We start from the raw sequence: 21,680 nt of genomic DNA on the forward strand, positions 1-21,680 counted from the left end.
GGCAGGAGCCGACCCCCCACTTCCCTGATTTGCAGAGGCTGGTCCCTCTGAAATGATCACCGCTGGCAGCAAAACGCTGCAGGCAGGATCAGAACAAATCCAACAACCCACAACAGAGTGCAAATCGGGGGGGGGGGGCTTTGGCGAGGGAGATGATGGTGGGGGGCGGAGGAGGAGGAAAGGGCTGATGCTGTTGCTGAAAGGCTGTGTTGTTAACCTCGAACAGCGAAGGAGGGGCACACAAGCCAGTGCTGCAAGGCCCCGGAGAAGGGAGGGACTGCCGGCTGCAACGCGGGGAAAACATTTCTTGCCTCCGCTCCACATCTCCGGAGGAACAGTGGGAACCCTTCTGCATGTGCGGGCACATCTGCGTCTGGCAGAGAGCGTGTGTGCTGGAGCGAAGCAGAGTCATGCTGGAAATTCAGATCCATTTGGGGGGGAGGGGGAGGCTTGGATTTGGAGGCCCCCTCCGGCAGAGGCCACTCGCTGGCCCTGAATGGCCCGCCCAGCCCCAGCGAAGGGAGCCCCCGGCCTCCAGCCAGCGGCTGCATCGCAGCTGGGAACTAACGGGGCACCCCACGTGATTTTGTGGCAGAAGTGAAGCAGCCACGACGGGAGCACGGCCAGCGAGGGCCTGTGACTCAGTGGTGGGGCACCCGCTGGGCAGGCAGACGGCCCCAGGTCAGAGCCCTGGCATTTCTAGTCAAAGGGGCCGCTGGGAGAGACCCCAGAGAGGCACTCAGGGTAAACAAGATGGAGTTCGATCCTCCAACCTGGGGCCCTCCAGATGTGTTGGAGAGCTGGCTGGGGGATTATGCGTTGCAGTCCAACACATCTGGAGGGCCCCAGGTTGGGGAAGGCTGCAGAGAGTACACGGAGAGATGGCAAAGCACTTGTACAAGGTCCCAGGTTCCGTTCTCTGGTAGCTCCAGCTCAAAATGGATGGACAGCAGACCCAACTCAGTCAAAGGCACCTGTTATGGGGTCCTGTCTAAACCATTTCTCCGCTCTTTGGCCCAACTCCTCAGAGCTCCAATCCTTCCTGGAAATGGTCTGGAACAACAAACTGTGGGTGTCATGGAGAACTGTCCAGCTCAATCTGAAATCATTCCAGACTAGAACTGAAAGGGTTGGGAAAGTTTTCTGGCTGAGCCTGAATTCAATGTCCCTCATTTCAGAAATGGGGCCACCTTTCCCCGTGGCTCAGGATAATGGCAGAAAGAAACAAGACGCATGAGTGAGTTGGTTTTAAACTTCACAGAGGGTTACACTAGCACTAGGCAGTGGAAACATCCCAAAAGGATGTCCCGAAAATGTCTCTCCACCTCCCCACCCCCCAATTTCTCCCCACCCTCCCAATTTACATGGACGTAAAACAAAGTCCCCAGCAACCGTTTTCAGAGAGCCCTTCAGATCTGTCCCACGCCAGGCTCAGAACTGCTTGTAGGAGCTCCGGCTTTCTTCTTCTGAGAGGCCCAACACCTCCTGGAACTGGGAGACCACACGCCCAAAGTGGGACCCTTCCCAGAAAACCTTGCCACACTGGCTGCAGCAGTAGAAGTAGGCCAAGTCCTCCCTGGACAGCATCCCAGCGGGGACGGCCTCAATCCCCAGAGGTGTGCCGTTGGGCAGCAGCGCTGACTCAGCGTCCAGGCTTGACTCCTCTAGCCACTGGCAGTCCAGACTGTAAATGGGCTGCTGGGAGGCGAGTTCGAGGGCTTCAGACTCAACATTTGTGCCGGGATCGTCTGTCAATTTGCCTGAGGAAAAAACAGAAAGCCGTAGCTCTTCAATTTGACCACTGGTTTATCTAACAGCCCGCCTTGAAGCCGTCAGCCCTGGCAGAGGTTGCCAGCTGTGTCTCTGGGAGATTCACTGGTCCAGCCTTGCTGTGCTCTGCAGTTAGGCAACAGAGTGACCTGCCATCAGAGGAGGCTGGACGTTGGGTCTCTGCGTGAGCCCCTGGACTCTGGGTTTGCCTCCTTCCTATTGCCCCGATTGGAGGGAGGGAAGCCCTGGGCAGTATGTCATACAGAGATGCAACCAGGCAGCCTTCTCTGAGGGAGGGGCTTTGGGCCTCTGAGAAACCTGTAACTATTTGATCATCTTCTCTCTCATGGTGCAAAACCTGGGGATTCATAGAAAACATGTGCAGAGCATGTCCAAACATGTGGAATTCACAGCAAGAATGCCAACACCATTAGTACTTATGATGGTGATGGTGAAGTCAACACTTTGCTGTGTGGAAAACACCTTGCGCTGCCTCGTCTGTCTCCCCACCAGATAAGGTGCTTCCACTGACTGGGCACTGTGAGAGAATCCTTAAGAGGAGGTCTACTGCTCCTCCCCTTTGCCGCTTTCCCAAACTCCATTCCCCTTCCAAAATAAACCCCCTTTGTCTCTGGAGCTGGCAAGAAGGGGGCCTTTTTGCAGGGGGACCCTGGCTGGCCCTCCACATGCTGGCCCCAGGGCGGCCTGTTCAAACGGGCTGCAGCGAAGGAGAAGGAGGAGGGGCACCTTGAAAGGCCTTTGGAACGATTTCTCTCTGAGGACGGGGGGCGGGTTGGTGTGCGTGTGAGGGGCGGGGGACATGGGACGGGCAGCGCTTTACAAGCTCCTCATTGAGAAACGGTTACTTTGAAGTGATTTCACGTTTGCGACCCTTTGAAGTGTCACAGTCAAGAGAGGCCAGGCCAAATGCTTTGTGGGCATCCTGGCTTCTCTCTCCCCTCACCCTTAAAAACAAAACAAACTGCCCCCCATATGAATTCTCCCCCCACCCCTTTGAAGGGCTTTGTCTTCACTGCAATTTAAATACAACACCCTGCTTTTAAAGAAATCATATATTATACCATTAATGTGGGGTTTAGAATCAGGCTTGCAATTCAACGTCATCAATCAATCAATTAATTAGCAACCATGCATGCAAACAAGCAAGGCTCTAGTCCTTATGGATGTGGAGATAAACTCATAAATATGTATATGATGCTTGGGGAGATCTCAGAGGCTTGCGAAAGTGGAGAGGGAGACATTTTTTCTCCTTCTCTCATAATACTAAGACCCAAAGGGGCCATTCCAGGAAGCTGATTGGTAGGAGATTCAGGGCAGATAAAAGGACAGACTTCCTCAGACAGTGCAGAATCAAACTATAGAATTCGCTACCACAGGATGTAGTGATGGCCACCAATTTGGATGGCTTTAAAAAGGGGTTAGACAAATTCCGGGAGGAGAAGGCTATATCGGTGGCTACTAGTCCTGATGGCTCTTTGCTGCCTCCAGTACCAGAGGCGGTGGGCCCATGTACGCCAGTTGCTGGGGAACATGGGTGGGAGGGGACTGTTGCACTTGTGGGTTTCTGGTTGATAGATGGTTGTGCACTGTGTGAACAGAATGCTGGACTAGATGGACCCTTGGCCTGATCCAGCGTCAGGACTCTTCCTATGTTCTTATGAGGAGGCTGAGGAGGAGTCAGTACAGCACAGAATCATAGAATAGGAAAAGAATCATAGACTAGGCTGAAGAATCTTGCCTTTGTCGTAATTAGGGGATACTGGATCAATAATGCTGCATTTGCATTTTCTTTACCTCATTATTTTTGTTTCAATGCATGAATTAAAAAGTTGCTTTTCTCTTAAAAGAAATATAATCCCCCCACTGTACACGGTACAGAAAAAAACTGGATTTTGCAAGCTGCATAAACAAATCAGACCTATTTCACATATATTTGCTTAGAATTTATAGTTTTTTCTGTTTCTCCTGGTCATGGGCTACACCAGCCAGTAGAACCCCCCTCTAGCCTGACCACTGGAAATCCTGCTCATCGCCCCCAGCCGCGGCCCCTCCACACCCAGTTCTGGCTTCTGAGACTTCATTATGCATGTACATAAATTCAAGTCCTTTTCTGTAACCACGAGGACTAGTGACTTGGGGAAAAATATTTCTCAAGTTATCTGTGTGTGGCTCCTAGTGAACTGTGTCTGGAGAGACCAAGGGAGAGTGGGGGGAGGGCTGGTGGGCCATAAACCCTTTGCCCAAGATTTAAACACACACCCTCGGAGCATTGTGGGAGTACAAAGGTTCCTGAGAACCTTTTCCTTGGCAAGAGATTACACCTGATAAGAGAAATTATGAGCCTGAGAAAATAAGTCCTCGGCCTCTGGATTGCAGGCAGCTCAAGATTCCCCGATTGTCTTTCACCTTCAGATAAGAGCCGACAGCGGGCTCAGCATGACGCAAGCCACCCAGGTCTCCAGAAAGGAGACCAGCCCCAGGCATCCAGCCACCGCATTTGGTGGCCTGTTCATGTGGCCACGTCCTTGGGTTGCCCATTGACTGGGCTGTCCAGACGTTCGCTTCCAGTCTGCTTGCCAGAGCCAGAAGAAAGATTTCCTGTCCAAGCCCTGCTTGCTCTTAATACGTCTGCAAGGTAGGCTTTGCAAAGGTGGTCTCTTCCCTCACCGCTCTGTAAACCCCCCAAATATTCTGTCACAAGAGAGATGATCTAGAACACCATTATGAGAGGGAGACACCTGCTCTTTACTTCAGACATGAGGGTCAGCCAGGGGCAGAGAGCATGTTTCTTGATGGACTTTCTGCTTGTATTATTTATTATCATCATTGTGTTGTTGTATATAGTGTTTTGGAAAGTACTTCACCTACAGCAGCCTATAGCTGGCTGGGGGATGCTGGGATTTGTAGTCAAACACACCTGGAGGGCACCAGGCTGAGGAAGGCTGACCTATAGCCATCAACATCCTATATGCTTAGAGATATTAGGAGATACCCACTTAGATATATTTTGAAATATGGTCAGCAGTATATAAATCTATTAAACAAACAAATACATATACAAATAGTTTTCTAAGTCCTTATCCTTCAGGTGGCCAAAACAGCACCATCCACACACAAGAGGGAGGGCTGGCAGATTCAGGGGGACCCAAAAGTTAGCAGAAGCACAACAAATCTTCAGAATAAAACTCCTAAAGCAGGGGAGGAAATCCAAAAAATCCCAATGAGATTGTGCTCAATGGGAACAGACTGTGTGATGGGTGGTGATTAATGGAATGGAAAACCAGGGTGTGTGTATACTGGAATGGAGCATCCTGTTAAAGGGTATGGCCAGCTGGCACCCTACACAGGCACATTCCACACTGCAATGTTTTATGAAGGCCCTGCTTTTTATTTTGTAATCTGACAAGAACCCTATAAGGCAGGCCAGTGTTATTCTGCCCCTACTGCAGATGGGGAGACTGAAAGCACAGCTTCCCTCAGGCCACCAAGTGAGTTCATGGCACAGGCAAGATTCGAAATGGGGCCTCCTCTGTTTTGCAAACTTGGCCTCTTGGGGGTGCTGTGCTATACCACCCGTTCTCTCTCTAGCTCTTGAACAAGCCACGTATGGGCTGGCTAATATCTGTGTGGGCAGGCAGGCTGCTAAAATGTTATGTTGGCTACCAACTCCTCTGCACTGATTTGCAAAAGCTGAGTTATGGTAGCCCCGCAAAGCCCACAGGAAGTGGTTGGAGGTGTGGCTGGTGCGTGTATGTGGTTGGCTACTGTGTGAACAGAATGCTAGACTAGATGGACCCTTGGTCTGATCCAGCATGGCTCTTCATATGTTCTTACCTCCAGTATCAGAGGCAGTATACTGGGGAACACAGGCAAGAAGGTGCTATTGCACTCTTGCCCTACTTGTGCGCTTCTCATTGAGGCAGCTGGCTGGCCACTGTACGAACAGAATACTGGATTAAATGAACCCTTGGCCGCACCCAGCATCAGGGCTCTATGTGTGTGTGTGTATGTGATGGATCCACATTCTCTCTCCTCAACCCCTTCTAGCTTAGCTTTCGCCCTGCCAACCCTTGACTAAGCACAGGAGTTTAAGCAGTTTGCCTCCCGACCTCCACGCCAGGATTCCCAGCCACAGGCAGATCTGTTAAGGCTTGTTAGTGATTCCTGGCCAAAAAAATGAGATGTAATGGGTCCCAGAAAGGAGAAAGAGGGGCGGGAAACGTTCCCAAACCCTGAGAAAGCCTACATGGAGCCCTAGGTTAAACATTCAAATGAGTAATTATACAACCATTAATTGTCCTTTAATAACATGCAAGCTCAGAAATAATAATAATACTGATGATGGTGGTGGTGGAAAGAACGAGCATGGGGAAAAAACAGGATTGGGACAGATTCCAGCAAGAGCAATGACTTCTGCAGATCTGGATTCAACTTCTCACTCGGCTAGGAACTTTACTCCGTGGCCCTGGGCCAGTCACACCTTCTTTCTCAGCCAAATTTACCTCACAGGGTTGTTGCGATGATAAACACTGGAGGAAGCATGGGATCTTAAAAATAAAATAACTGTGGTAGAAATGTGTGAAAACTGGCTCTTGGGGTAGTTTGGCCATCTGTGAGAGCTCCTACACAGCTATTTACACCAAGTAGTAACTTAGACCATGTAACCAGCTGGCGCGTCAGTTGCCTTGACCGTCTTGCCAAATTATGAGGAGAATCTGACCACTCCACAGGCCTCTCTGGATTTGTGTAGCCAGTGCAAAGCCACCATTTTGCCACACATTCCTCTCCTCATGGGTGGCTGAGGTGTGGCAAAGTTCTCCTCAGTGCGCTCAGAAGGAGGATGGCTGACCCGGCTACCTCAGAGGAGAGAGAGGCAAACTCAGGATAATTTGGTTGTCTGAATGGCCTCCTTCCTTACTAGGCATAGGTATGTGGTGAGATTCTCTTTGCCGCTTGACAGAATGATGAAGGGGCCCTTAAAACATGATGGAAGCAGCTTTCAGTCCTGAAGCACAGCCATAATGTTCAAAGGCCTGCGGCCATATTGACAAGCCCGATCATGTACGCCCTTGCCAGATCCAGCCACGGCTGGGGGAGACACTTGGGCAGGAAGGACCTCCACCAACATTTCCCAACCTGGTGCCTTCCAGGTGTGTTAGACTACAATTCCCATAATCCCCACAATTCCCATAATTATGGGAGGACACCAGCTTGGGGAAGGCTGACCTACAACCATGGGCCCTACCGGCACAGTGGAAGATCTTTACGCACTAAAGCCAAACTGTGGGACAAACCCACAGAAAACATGTCCCTCTACAGTGCAGCTACCACATTCGAAGGGCACCACAGAGGGCGGTTGGGTGACTATTTTGCCGTGACTTTGCACCTGACATGCAAAGAAGATACCGAGAAGATACCAAGGCTGGGCGGCAGGCGCTGGCAGAGCGCTAGGGGCAGGCCATGCCAGGTAAGGGGAACAAGGGAGAGATGTGTAGTATCTGTCCCCTGCTCCGGGCCTGTCCAGAGCCAAAGGATGGCTGGGGGAGGCGTGACCCCATCTTCTGGCCTTCGTTTGCTGCTCTGCAGTGCCAGGTCTGTTACCCAGAAAACCTCCCTCATCCATGACATGATCCTGGATGAGGGTGCAGACCCGGCATGTATTACGGAGACCTGGCTGGCCGAGGCTGCTGCTCCAGCCCTTGCAGCCATGTGTCCAGCTGGATTTTCGTATGCACAGCAGCCGAGGGCTGGGGATCGGGGAGGGGGAGTGGCTGTTATCTACCGAGAGTCCTTGGTCTTCACCAGACCCCCTCTCCGGGAGACCAAGGTTGCTGAGTGCATGTACTGGAGGTTGGGCCCGAAGGGCAGTCTGGGGATTCTGCTCGTGTACCGTCCACCCCGCTGCACGACTGACTCCCTGGCCGAGGTGCTTGAGGTGGTCTCTGATGTGCGTGTGCAGTCCCCTAACTTACTGGTTTTGGGGGACTTCAACGTACATTCGGAGGCCATCCTCACAGGAGCACCTCGGGACTTCATGGAGACCATGGCCTCCTGGGAGCTGCACCATATTCTAACTGGGCCCACCCATGTAGCCGGTCATGCACTAGACCTTGTGTTTGTTTCTGGAGAAGTGGGGAGTGATCTAGAAGTCGGGGGTATATCCACCACCCCCTTGTCATGGTCAGATCACTATCTGGTGACGTTGGACTTCTCGGTTCCACAACCCCTCCGCAGGGGTGGAGGACCCATTAAAATGGTCCGCTCTAGGCGTCTTATGGATCCGAATGGATTCCTGAACGCGCTTGGGGATTCTCTGGGGCATGCCAACGGCCACTCGGTCGAGACCCTGGTGGGTGGCTGGAATGCCGCAATCACTGGGGCATTAGATCAGGTGGCTCCAAAACGCCCTCTCCCCCTAAACAGGGCTCGGACTGCACCATGGTTCAATCCGCGGTTACGAGCTCTGAAACAGGAGGTGAGACGGCTAGAGCGCCGGTGGCGGAAGTCTCGCTCCAAAGATGATCAGACACGGGCTAGAGCTGTATCTTCAGCCTATCACGTGGCGGTGAAGGCAGCAAAAAAGGAATATTATGCTGCCTCCATCGCGTCTGCAGAGTGCTGTCCCAGGAGGCTGTTCCAAGTGGTCCGGAGCCTGGTCGGTCCTGTGGCTCCGGAACCACTGGAGCATTCTAAGGCCTCCTGTGAGGCCTTGGCAAGGCACTTTGCAGATAAAATTGATCAGATTAGGTGTGTTACTCTGCACGCTGTGGATACAGTTAGTGAGCAAGAGGCGGCCTGCGGCAAACTGGTTTTGTGGGATCGGTTCCAGCTTCTTCCTCCTGATGAAGTGGACAAGGTGCTCTCATCGGTACGGCCGACCACCTGCTTACTTGATCCTTGCCCATCTTGGCTCATTATGAGCTGCAGAGAGAGGCTGGGTGAGGGGATCAAGGCGGTGGTGAACGCCTCCCTTGAGGAGGGAGTGATGCCATCAGCCCTCAAGGAGGCAGTGATAAGACTGCTCTTAAAGAAGCCCTCCTTGGATCCTCAAGTTCTGAACAACTTTCGCCCAGTCTCAAATCTGCCATTTTTGGGCAAGGTGATTGAGCGGGTGGTGGCGGTGCAGTTGAAGGCACACTTGGAAGAAACTGATTATCTAGACCCATTTCAGTCGGGCTTCAGGCCTGGGCATGGGACAGAAACGGCCTTGGTCGCCTTGGTAGATGATATGAGGAGGGCTCTGGATAGGGGTGAATGCTCCTTCCTTGTTCTCCTCGACCTCTCAGCGGCTTTCGATACCGTTGACCACGGTATCCTCCTGGACCGCCTGGAGGGGTTGGGCATTGGGGACACCGTATTGCGGTGGTTCCGGTCCTTCCTCTCCGGCAGATACCAGAGGGTAGCACTGGGAGAGGAGGTTTTGGACCCGTGGCCACTTACTTGTGGGGTGCCACAGGGTTCCATCCTCTCCCCGATGCTATTTAACATCTATGTGAAGCCACTGGGGGCTATCATCAGGAGGTTTGGGGTGCAGTGTCATCAATATGCGGATGACACGCAGCTCTACCTCTCGTTTAAATCTTCACCAAGGTTGGCCGTAGAATCCCTGTCCAAATGTCTGGAGACGGTGAGTGGCTGGATGGGGAGGAATAGGCTGAAGCTGAACCCTGACAAGACCGAGGTACTTTTGGTGGGAGACAAGAGGAGGCTGGGGGATGTTGACCTGGTGTTGAATGGGGTACGGCTACCCTTGAAAGACCAGGTCTGCAGCCTGGGGGTCATTTTGGACTCCCAGCTGTCCATGGAAGCTCAGGTGTCAGCTGTGAGCCGGACAGCGCTGTATCAACTCCATCTGATACAGCGGCTGCGCCCCTTCCTTCCCGACCATCTGCTCCCATCGGTAGTACATACCCTGGTCTCCTCTTGTTTAGACTACTGTAATGTGCTCTACATGGGGTTACCCTTGAAGACGATTCGGAAACTGCAGCTGGTACAGAACGCGGTGGCTCGCCTGATTAAAGGCAGCCGCCGGCGAGATCATATCACTCCAGTGCTGAAGGAGTTGCACTGGTTACCAGTTGTTTTCCAGGCCAAATTCAAGGTGTTGGTTTTGACCTTTAAAACCCTATATGGTTCCGGCCCAGCCTATGTTAAGGAGCGCCTCCAGCAGCACCAGACAGGCCGCTTAACAAGATCAGCCTCGGATGGCCTTCTCTCTGTCCCATCAGCCAGGATAGCTAGACTGGTGGGGACGAGGGAGAGGGCCTTTTCTGTGGTGGCCCCCACTCTGTGGAACTCCCTCCCTAGGGAACTCCGTCATGCCCCCCCTTTAATGAGCTTCCGTCATGCATTAAAAACGTGGCTGTTCAGGCAGGCATTTGGGGTGGGTTAGGGTATTTTAGAAAAGGTTTTTATTGTAGAATTTTATTGTTTTAAACTGTTTTTATTGTATGTTGTACATCGCCCAGAGTGGCTGGGTGACCAGCCAGATGGGCGATTAATAAATTTAATAATAAATAAATAAATAAAAAGACATGGGGGAAATTCTCCCTGCATGGCAGCATGATATGGAAGGCCAGCTTGTCCAGCAAATGCAAACTGGCTGTGGTGTAGTCACTGGGGCAAATGGTTGTCTCCTGCGCTTTCACCCCGGGGAGGTTCTTTGCTTCTTCCGCCATTGTTCCTGGCAGCCATGAACAAGGGGATTCCGCTCTTTGGCTTTCTTTTTTCTCCCTGGGAAAAAAGAGAGAGAAACACAGAAAGCAAAGCCTGTCTCTTTCCCAACCCCTTTCTAAGAGAAACCTGTCTAACCAGCTGGGTCGGTCATGGCAGCAGGCTAAGAAGGAACTGCTTTCAAGAAGAAAAAGTTGAAAGGGAAAATCTGTAAAATATACCACTTTCCCTTCCCACCTATCTCAGATTCACCCATTTTGAGACAGAAGGAAAAAGAAATAAAATCCTCCTCAGACTTTCCACACAACCATCAGTCTGTCTTCATTAATAGTTGCACATTTTGTGGTGGTGGAGGAGAAAAGGATCCACCCCAAACGCAGAGAGAACCTAAATATGGTTGAGGCTAACATGTTGGAAGTTATTCAGCTGTGCTATTAAGACAGCTAAATAATCATATAATTAACATTTAATAGCATATAAACATTTGAAATCCAGTGCCTTTATTTTAGAAGGCCTCATTCGTTTTTTTGTCTTGCAATGGGGATATTTCCGTGTGAGGGTTTTAATTTGCATTCAAAATAGAATTGGTAAAAGAAAATGTTTGCTTTGACCTATGGGGAGAAATGTATTAAAAAATAAGTACCTCGCGGCTGGCAGTTGCCCCAGGGCTTTTCCATTCCTTGGCCAGAACACCGGAAGGCGGGAGCAAGTCCGGCCCTGGGGCAGAGCCCTGCCTGCTCCACCTCGCATCGCCACAGGGAAGAGGGTGAGGAGGCCACCTCTTCCTCCAGGGAAAATGAACATTGAGAAAAAACGTTGCTCTTCAGCAAAACTTGAGTTCCCTCATCCTCAGTGTCCGAAGGAAGAAAATAACAGCAGCCATTCCAAATCAGAATAAACTGACCTCCTTGGATTAATCTTCTGGATTAATTCACTCACTAGTACCCTTTGCAGTCACCTGCAACCACACTTGGGGGAAGCTTCACTGCCAACAGGGAATTTTTAAATTTGATTTACCCCAACCTTCTACCAAGAAAATGGCATGCTAGCAAGAATTAACTCTTTTTACTGTGCTTTTTTGGAGGCCTAAGACAATGAGGGACAAACTTTCTTCACCAGGAGGTAATGCTTGCTCAGACTATAGGCGACCAGCCAAATGGGTGCTTACGATCCTGCTAAATGTACTCTGCATCTGCTTCTGTTTGTCATGAGAAGGTGGAAAGCAGCTGTGAATGCAGGAACATGAGAAGAACCCAGCTGAACGCGACCAACGCTTCCTCTAGTCCAGAGGCTGGTTCCCTACAGTGGCCTGTGAGGTGCCTACGGAAAGCCCACGAGTAACAGCACACAAAGGACCCCCCCCTTGTTTGTCTGATATTCAGAGACAGATTGCCTCTGAACACAGAGGGCCCATATTCCGTGTAGCCATTGTGGCCTGTGGCCATTAATAGACCACTCTTCCTCAGTGGACGTGTCAAATGCCTTTTTAAAGCCACCTAAGTGACTTTAACACTGAATCTTCTGGGAGCAAGTTAAACAATTCTGTGTTGTTTCTAGAGCTCTTTCTTTTCTGTTTCCTGCATCTCCTGCTAGTCAGTTTTGCTGAAGTGACCCCGAGTTCTAGTATTATGGGAAAGGATGAAAAGCATCTCTCTATCCACTTTCATCAAACCATGCTCAATTTTATAAACTTCTGTTATGACTCTCCACAAATAGTTTGTGTGTGTGTGAAATTGTAATGAATGAAGACCTCTAAAACCCGGCTCTGACTGGCTTCTAAGATTGCCTCATGCCTAACACACTTTCAAACCTACCCCTGCATCCAGAAGGGCTGGAAACTTGCCTTTGACTTTTTTAAAAGATGGCTGGATTGTACATCAGCACCAATGTCTGAACATGAGCAGTGAGATCACATTACTGACTCAACTCTGAGTATGTTCTTGAACCTCTGCCCAGGACCCCTTACCTGTTGCAGCACCTTGCCCTGTCAAACAGCCTCTCAGCTTCATCAGCTCCATCATCTTCTCCTTGGAGATCTTCAGGTATTGGTTGCAGTTGCAAGCCTGCCCAGAGAAAGAGAAAAGCTGCTAGCTGTGATGTTCGCAGGGCCTGTTTTGCTGCCACTGTGCACCCTGCCAGGGCTCGCATGCCTGGATGGGTTTAGACAGAAAGGCAACATTTGTCACCCTCTAATTCATCACCGGGGCAGTTATGCGAAGGCTTAAGGTGCTTGCCAGGCCCTGTCCTCTGCAGGCCACACAGGTGCAGCAACTCCCTATTCTCTCCCCCAAATGGAAGCACTTGCGGGTAGTTCCACTCCACCAGCCCTTTCTGCTAGAACTCTGCAAAATGGAAAATGTTGCTGGCTGCTAGAGACCGCGTGTATTTTTAAGAACACAAGAACAGCAAATGGCACGCAATGGCCAAGCAGATGCCCCAGGATGTCCACGAACAGGACAGGAGAGCGACTGGAACTCAGTGGCATACTATCTCTGAACATGGAGGTTCTACCTAGCCATCATGGATGCTAATAATCATTGGAAGACACCCTCCCCCCACTTGACCTCCTCTTTAAAGTCCTTCAGGCCAATAAGAATGACAGAATCTAGGCTAGAAAGCATTCTAGAGGATGGGGGAGGGGGAACCTTCTCTCTCTGTCCATAATTTCCACACCATGCATAAATGTATACGTCTCTCTGTCGTGGCAATCTCAACACCTGTTCCACACTGCCCGCCATCTCTCCATCACAGAAGAAGAGCCCTGCTGGGACCAGGGCAAAGTCCTCTCCCTAGTCTAGCAACCAGATGCCCCCAGGAAGCCCACACAAGCAATGGCCCTCTCCTGCTGCGGCTCCTCATCCTCTGTGGCCCTGTGAAGCATGGGGACTCCATAGGGCCACCAGGACTAGTAGACACTGACAGACCCCCCCTCCAATTTGTCTGATCCCCTTTTAAAACCATCTAAGCCAGTGTGGCCATCCCCACACCTAGAGGCAGGGGGTTCCAGAATTTAATTGTGCACTGCGTGAAAAAGTTCCTCCTTTTCTCTGTCCTGAATCTCCCACCATTCAGCGTCATGGGATGACCCCACTGGATTTTATCATGATGAGAGAGGGAGAAAAAGTCTCCCTCTCCATTTTCTCTACGTTATGCATACATTTACAAATGTATTAGTTATTAAAATATTTATATACTGCCTTTCCACAAATGTCACCAAGGCGGTATACACCAATTCAAATAAAAGGAATAGTACACCCAAACGTCAAAGCAATAAAACCACACTAAAACATTAAAGCAGCACTGGAACAACATTAGCCCGGTTTTAGTCACTTCTTCCCTAAACTAAAAAGACCCTGGTGCTTTGGCCTTTCCTTCCCCAACTCTGACCATCTGATTTGCCCTTTTATGCACTGTCCCCTTTGAGATGGGGGTGACTTTAGGCTTCCAACTGCAAGTCAGTCTTGTCTGAGTTTCAGCGAGCCAACAAACTCCACGAGCAGGGACCCCTCTTGCCCACACCTTGAGGACAGCAAGAGCGGAGCCCCTTGGTGCACTCTGGATGATCACCACAGGGGTGTCAGTTGCTTTGGATTTCCCATGGAACAAAGGGACAGCACAGCTAAACTAGAGCTCAAGACGGTTGTTGGAGAGGATCTTCTCAGCTTCAGCCATCTTGAGTGATCAGTGGCTGTGATCTCCTCGATGTCTCCCTCTTCCACTCCTAGCTGGGTTTTGAGAGGGGGTTGCTGCTACTGGGTGGTGGACTGTAGTTATATGACCCCAAATTGGAAATATCCCAGAAGCCAGAGGCATTCTCTATTATGGTTTAGTCATATATTCTGCTCCTTACATTCTTATTTGTCCACTTCCAGTTTAACTGTTGTACAAGGTTTGCATAGAGATCCAGCAGCTCAGGCCCCTCAAAGTTTATTTTGCCGCTTATCTTGCAAAGAATTCGGCTTTAGCCCAGCAGCTCAAGTTCTGCAAAGGCTTCTTTTAAAGGGCTTGCAAAGGAGCTGCATTGAAATGAGCTTTGTTTTGTCTCCTTGGTGCTCCAGAGGATTCAAGCCAGCAGCGAAGCTATAATATGTAGGGGGAGACACAGGAACTTAAGAACAGCCCTGCTGGATCAGACCAAGGGTCCATCTAGTTCAGTATCTTGTTCACACAGTGGCCAACCAGCTGCCCCAGTGGGAATCCCACAAGCAGGACACGAGTGCCACAGCACCCTCCTGCCTGTGTGCCCCAGCAACTGGCGTACATGGGCAGACCACCTTCGATACTGGAGGTAGCTTATGGCTATCAGGGCTCGTAGCAATCGATAGCCTTTTCCTCCTCCATGAATTTGTCTAATCCCCTTTCAAAGCCATTCAAATAGGCTGCCATTACTTTGTCTTGCGGTAGCGAATTGCACAATTTAACTGTGCGCTGTGTGAAAAAGAACCCTACTCATGCTTTTTCTAACCTGAAGAGTCCCAAATGCTGTAAACTTCCCTCATAGGGGAGTTGCTCCAACAACCCCTTGATCATTGTAGCTGCCCTTTTCTGCATCTTTTCCAGCTCTGCAATATCCCTGCAGAGAGAAACCCCCTACTGATCTTTCAAGAAAGAAAGAAAGAAAGAAAGAAAGAAAGAAAGAAAGAAAGAAAGGAAGGAAGGTGCTGGGGTGCCACCTATGGAAGCCACACCCTTCTAATCTCCAAAGTCATGGTGTATTATGGAGAGAAACATACTTTGCACATGCTCAGGCTCATTCTTCCATATTTTCCTGCTCCAAATTGAGCTGTGTGTTAGTGGAATGAGTCCAAGTTAGTCCTGCCTCCACTCAGGGTTCCTAGTCGGTTTGACCTGGGATGGGAAAGGGGTTTCCTTTCCAGTCCCAAATACAGCTGTTGCCCACCAAATCACTGCAAAGGAGAAAAGACTATGGGGTGCATCTTCCTTTGCAAGGGTGTTTGTCAAAATAAGCAAGGCAGATGCTCCCCTCATAATCTATAATTAGCTGTTTATATAGCACATTTAACTAACTTTAGGGGCAGTCTGTGGCCGCCTGCAATGGATCTTGAACCCTTTCCACAGAAAGCTCCAAAGGTACCATCTTCCCTCTTGGCCTTATAAAATGTATTGCCTCACTGCACCAAGGCCAAAGTCCACCCAGCGGGGCTTGGCCTGCCGCTCTCTTCTGCGTCAGCTGAGCCACATGGCTTGCTGGCTGTGGGGCCAAGGCCATCTCAGTACCATCTCCACCGCCAAATGGCGGTCCTCCAGATGAACGGGCCACTTCCATCCCGCAGAAGTGCAAGGCAGCCTGTGAGAGTGCTGGCCAGCCAAACCAGCGTTAGCCTCAGGGAGTCTCTGTGACACGGACCTTGAAAGGAGGGGTATGGGGGATGGGCTGGAGGGGGCAAAAAAAGCCAGCACACAAAATTCTGCTGTGCCCTTTAGAAGGAAATTGCTTTTCTTGGGGTGTTCTCTCTCTCTCCCCACCCCAAAAGTTTATTTCAGCCACTTGGGCAGGTAGGGAAAGGGTAATAACAGTTGTTGTTGTTGTTGTTCAGTCGTTCAGTCGTGTCCGACTCTTCGTGACCCCATGGACCATAGCACGCCAGGCCTTCCTGTCCCGCGCTCTCTCCCGGAGCGTGCTCAAGTTCATATTCATTGCATCGGTGATGCTATCTAGCCATCTCATCCTCTGCCGTCCCCTTCTCCTTTTGCCTTCAGTCTTTCCCAGCATCAGGGTCTTTTCCAGGGAGTTTTCTCTTCGCATTAGGTGGCCAAAATATTGGAGCTTCAGCTTCATTATCTGTCCTTCCAATGAGCACTCAGGGTTGATTTCCTTTAGGATGGACTGATTTGACCTCCTTGCAGTCCAGGGGACTCGTAAGAGTCTTCTCCAGCACCACAGTTCGAAAGCATCAATTCTTCGGCGCTCAGCCTTCCTTATAGTCCAGCTCTCACAGCCATACATTACTACTGGGAAAACCATAGCTTTGATTAGACGGACCTTTGTCAGCAAGGTGATGTCTCTGCTTCTTACTATGCTGTCTAGGTTTGCCATAGCTTTCCTCCCAAGGAGCAAGCGTCTTTTAATTTCATGGCTACAGTCACCGTCTGCGGTGATCTTGGAGCCCAAGAAAGTAAAATCTGTCACTGCTTCCATTTCTTCCCCTTCCATATGCCAGGAAGTGATGGGGCCAGATGCCATGATCTTAGTTTTTTTAATGTTGAGTTTCAAACCAGCTTTTGCACTCTCCTCTTTCACCCTCAACAAGAGGCTCTTTAGATCCTCTTCGCTTTCTGCCATTAGGGTGGTATCGTCTGCATATCGGAGGTTGTTGATAATTCTCCCGGCAATCTTAATTCCGACCTCTGATTCATCCAACCCGGCATTTCTCATGATGTACTCTGCATATAAGTTAAATAAGCAGGGTGACAATATGCAGCCTTGTCGTACTCCTTTCCCAATTTTGAACCAATCAGTTGTTCCATCTCTGGTTCTTACTGTTGCTTCTTGACCCTCGTACAGGTTTCTCAGGAGACAGGTAAGGTGGTCTGGTACTCCCATCTCTTTAAGAATTTGCCAGAGTTTGTTGTGATCCACACAATCAAAGGCTTTAGCGTAGTCAATGAAGCAGAAATAGACGTTTTTCTGGAATTCTCTTGCTTTCTCCATGATGCAGCGAATGTTGGCGATTTGATCTGTAGTTCCTCTGCCTCTTCGAAACCCAGCTTGTACTTCCGGTAGTTCTCGGTTCGCATACTGCTGAAGCCTAGCTTGTAGGATTTTGAGCATCACCTTGCTGGCATGTGAAATGAGCGCAATTGTGCGGTAGTTTGAACACTCTTTGGCGTTGCCCTTCTTTGGAATTGGAATGTAAACTGACCTTTTCCAGTCTTGTGGCCACTGTTGAGTGTTCCAGATTTGTTGGCATATTGAGTGCAGCACTTTAACAGCATCATCTTTTAGGATTTTAAATAGCTCAGCTGGAATACTGTCATCTCCGCTAGCTTTGTTGTTACTAATGCTTCCTAAGGCCCACTTGACTTCACTCTCTAGGATGTCCGGCTCAAGTTCAGTGACCGCACTATCATGGCTATCAGGGACATTCAGATCTTTCCTGTATAGTTCTTCTGTGTATTCTTGCCACCTCTTCTTAATCTCATCTGCTTCTGTTAGGTCCCTGCCTTCTTTGTCCTTTATCATGCCCGTCTTTGCACAAAACGTTCCCTTGAGATCTCCAATTTTCTTGAAGAGATCTCTAGTCTTTCCCATTCTGTTGTTTTCCTCGATTTCTTTGCATTGTTCATTTAAGAAGGCCTTCTTGTCTCTCCTTGCTATTCTCTGGAACTCTGCATTCAGTTGGGTATATCTTCCCCTTTCTCCCTTGCTTTTCGCTTCCCTTCTTTCCTCAGCTACTTGTAAAGCCTCATCAGACAGCCACTTGGCTTTCTTGCATTTCTTTTTCTTTGGGACGGATTTCGTTGCTGCCTCCTGAACAATGTTACGGACCTCCGTCCATAGTTCCTCAGGCACTCTGTCTATCAGGTCTAATCCCTGAAATCTATTCCTCACCTCCATTGTATATTCATCAGGGATATGATTTAGGTCATACCTGAACGGTTTAGTGGTTTTCCCGATGTTCTTCAATTTAAGCCGAAATTTTGCAAGAAGCAGCTCATGATCTGAGCCACAGTCAGCTCCAGGTCTTGTTTTTACTGACTGTATGGAGCTTCTCCATCTTTGGCTGCAAAGGACATAATCAATCTGATTTCGATATTGACCATCTGGTGACGTCCATGTGTAGAGTCGCCTCTTGTGCTGTTGGAAAAGAGTGTTTGCTATGATCAGCATGTTCTCTTGGCAAAACTCTATTAGCTTTTGTCCTGCTTCATTTTGTACACCAAGGCCATGCCTGCCTGTTATCCTGGTGATTTCTTGACTTCCTACTTTAGCATTCCAATCCCCTATGATGAAGAGGACATCTTTTTTTGGTGTTAGTTCTAGAAGGTGTTGTAGGTCTTCATAGAACCGATCAACCTCAGCTTCTTCGGCCTCAGTGGTTGGGGCATAGACTTGAATTACTGTGATGTTGAATGGTTTGCCTTGGATTCGTACTGAGATCATTCTATCGTTTTTGAGATTGTACCCCAGTACTGCTTTTCCCACCCTTTTGTTGACTATGAGTGCTACTCCATTTCTTCTAAGGGATTCTTGCCCACAATAGTAGATATGATGGTCACCTGAATTAAATTCGCCCATGCCTGTCCATTTGAGTTCGCTGATTCCCAAGATGTCGATGTTCAATCTTGCCATCTCATGTTTGACCACCTCCAGCTTACCTTGATTCATTGATCTGACATTCCAGGTTCCTAAACAATATTGTTCTTTACAGCATCGGATTTTCTTTTCACCGCCAGACACATCCACAGCTGAGTGTCCTTTCGGGTTTGGCCCAGCCGCTTCACTCTTTCTGGCGCTACTTGGAAATACCCTCTGCTCTTCCCCAGTAGCATATTGGACACCTTCTGACCTGAGGGGCTCATCTTCCGGCGTCATATCTTTTAGCCTTGTGATACGTTCCATGGGGTTTTCTTGGCAAGAATACTGGAGTGGGTTGCCATTTCCTTCTCCAGTGGACCACATTTTGTCAGAACTCTCTGCCATGACCTGTCCGTCTTGGGTGGCCCTGCACGGCATAGCTTATGGCTTCACTGAGTTACGCAAGCCCCTTCACCACAACAAGGCAGTAATAATATTTTAAAATCCTACCCTTCCTCTAAGGAATTCAGGGTGGTTTACATGGTTCTTCCCCCAAGCACTTGATCCTCACAACAACCCTGTGAGGTAGGCTAGGCTGAGAGATGGTGACTGGCCCAAGGTCACCTGGTAATCTTTGTGGTTGGAAACAGATTTGAGCCTTGTCCTCCCCACTCAAATCCAACACTAACCATTATACCTGTCTCTCTTTCTCTTTCATGGCAAACACTCATCCTCACTGTCTCTAATCATTAGTGGCTGTTTCTGTAGCACACGCCAAGTGTTCAGAGTGCGTGCCTCCTCTCAGTAAGCATTACCACCAGCCTGAAAGAGAGGCTGGGACCAGCCATCCTCCTTCTATATTGCAGTAGGGGGTGGGTGGAAGCTGCAGCTAGGAAAGATGCCTAGGGGCTGATGGAGTCTGTGACAGAGGTGAGATCTGAGCCCTGGACATTCAGGTCCATCACTCCCCCTTTTTAACCATGACCTCACACTGGCTCTGTCCTGGTCCCTGCCATTATCCTGGGATTGGCTGCTATACCATGAGCAAAACAAAGCATGGGATGGAGCCATGTCTGCTGCAGGTTTGAAAAAACGTTTAGCCCCTAACTTGCCTCTCCACTCCCCTGCTCTGCCCCTGTAAGTACTCCGTAGACCAGGGGTCTCCAAAGGGGGCGTGCGCAAGACAATCCTTTGGGGTGCGCCAGCTGCACGATAACTGAGCAACCTCCTGCTGCCCCAGTAAGCTGCCATGGTGTGCAATGATGGCGGTGGCAGGATGGGACGGGAGCTGAGAGGGAAGCTCCGTGGCATTTCTCTATCAGCTCCAGTCCTATCCTGCCTCTGCCACAGCCACAGAAAGCAACCGTGCCAGTCTCCGCCAGGCACAGCAGAGGAAGGTGCAGTTGCCTCTCGGCCGTGGCACCGGAGCAGCTGCCACCCTGCCAAAGGAGAGCAAATTCGGAACACATTTGCTGACCTTTTCTGGGATGACAAGCGGCTCTTGATAGAATGCTACCCAGTAGATATTTTTGAAAAAATAAGCACACTTAATCTGTCCCTTCAAGCTAACGGTGACATTTTAACAATGAGTGAGAAAGTAACTGCTTTTCGAAAGAAACTCGTGCTATGGAGAGAGCACTTTGAAAATGGATGTTGGAAATGTTTCCACAAGTATGTGATTTTGTTGCCGAAAACGATGTGTATCACCTATACAAACGCTCACGTCTGCACACTTAAAAAACGTGGAATTGGAATTTTCTAACCTGTTTAAAAATCTTCCAAATGAAGAGTTTCCGTGGGTTTTGAACCCATTGGTTAATAATATAAAAACGCAACACCTTCCAATTAGTTTGCAAGAACAACTGATTGACATCTGGGAAGATGGAAGTTTACTAGCTGACTTTCAGCAAAAACCTTTGCATAATTGGTGGATGGGACTGAAAAATGAGTATCATGATGTAGTAAGTGCAGCCAAAGACGCACTTCTTCCATTTGGATCTACGTATCTTTGTGAGGTGTCTTCTTCAGCTATGACAGCCATTAAAACCAAGTATCGAAATAAACTGAACTTAGAACCAGACCTTCGAATCGCTGTATCAAGAAGTGTTAAACCAAGATTTTCAAAAATAATGAAGCATATTCACTCACATTGCGCTCACTAAGAAATGTTATTATAATTTTTTTAGTGAGAGCAGAAAGTTTTTGTGCCGTTAAAAAATAAAACAAATTATTTTAAAAATATTGTTCTTCATCTTCATCATCCGTTTTTAATTTCTATTTTTTGTGTATGTTTTATAATGTACATAATATATTTGTACAGTAGTACATGTGTATCATTTATAAATAAATGTACATATTTTGGGGTGCGTGCTCAATAATCTTTTACTGATACGGGTGTGCGATCCAAAAGGTTTGGAGGCCGCTGCCGTAGACCCGCCCGGGGCGGGGTGCAGCGGAAGGGTTGCAGGTGCTGTCCTTGACAGTTCGCTTTTCTGCTGAGTCGAGATGAAATTTGCAGGAGACGCATTCCCTGAAGCACCCCGGCAATGTGTTCATGTGCAGCGGCAGCAGCATTGTTGTTGTTGTTGTTGTTGTTGTGTTCTTTGGGAGAGGCTGTGTGTGTTTTGGGGGGGGGAATCCATGCAAATGACTCTGATTTCCTCTTTTTGTTGAACTCGTCACACTCGGATTCCAGGAGCGAACCCACACCCAGGAGGGGGGGTGGGGCTTTGGTTGGAGCCAAATTCCCTGGGAATGCTTCCTAGCGCATATAATGAGGATGACACAGCCTTTGCTGTTCCGATGAGAAAATCTTTCAGAGGGCTGGGCCCAGCACCAGCAGCTCTGCCAGCATGACCCTTGCGCAGCCAATGGGCCGGGTAATGGGGGAGGGGGACACGAGCGGAGCCTGTGATGCCATGGCAGGCAGGCCGTTATTCAGGTGTGGCCAACCCAA

General features: G+C 49.3%; 1 protein-coding gene across 4 annotated transcripts in view; it reads right to left on the minus strand.

Moving 5' to 3' along the window:
* Positions 1–1,232: 1,232 nt before the first annotated feature.
* The window catches only part of EXD3 (exonuclease 3'-5' domain containing 3), a 193,064-nt gene continuing 172,616 nt past the window's right edge, over positions 1,233–21,680 (minus strand). For 3 of the 4 annotated variants that reach the window (XM_084820583.1, XM_084820581.1, XM_084820586.1), the window contains 2 exons: positions 12,431–12,527; positions 1,233–1,760 (listed from right to left, as the gene is read on the minus strand). In XM_084820583.1, coding sequence (XP_084676709.1) covers positions 1,432–1,760; positions 12,431–12,527 — 426 coding nt within the window. In that variant the 3' untranslated portion in view covers positions 1,233–1,431. Of the gene's footprint in view, positions 1,761–10,191; positions 10,525–12,430; positions 12,528–21,680 lie in introns of those variants that run through there. The other variant, XM_084820587.1, reaches the window with a different exon arrangement.

This window comes from Heloderma suspectum, chromosome 14, assembly GCF_057233095.1.
Source record: "Heloderma suspectum isolate Gila_16-S chromosome 14, 16-S_ref, whole genome shotgun sequence".
NCBI classification, from domain to species: domain Eukaryota; kingdom Metazoa; phylum Chordata; class Lepidosauria; order Squamata; family Helodermatidae; genus Heloderma; species Heloderma suspectum.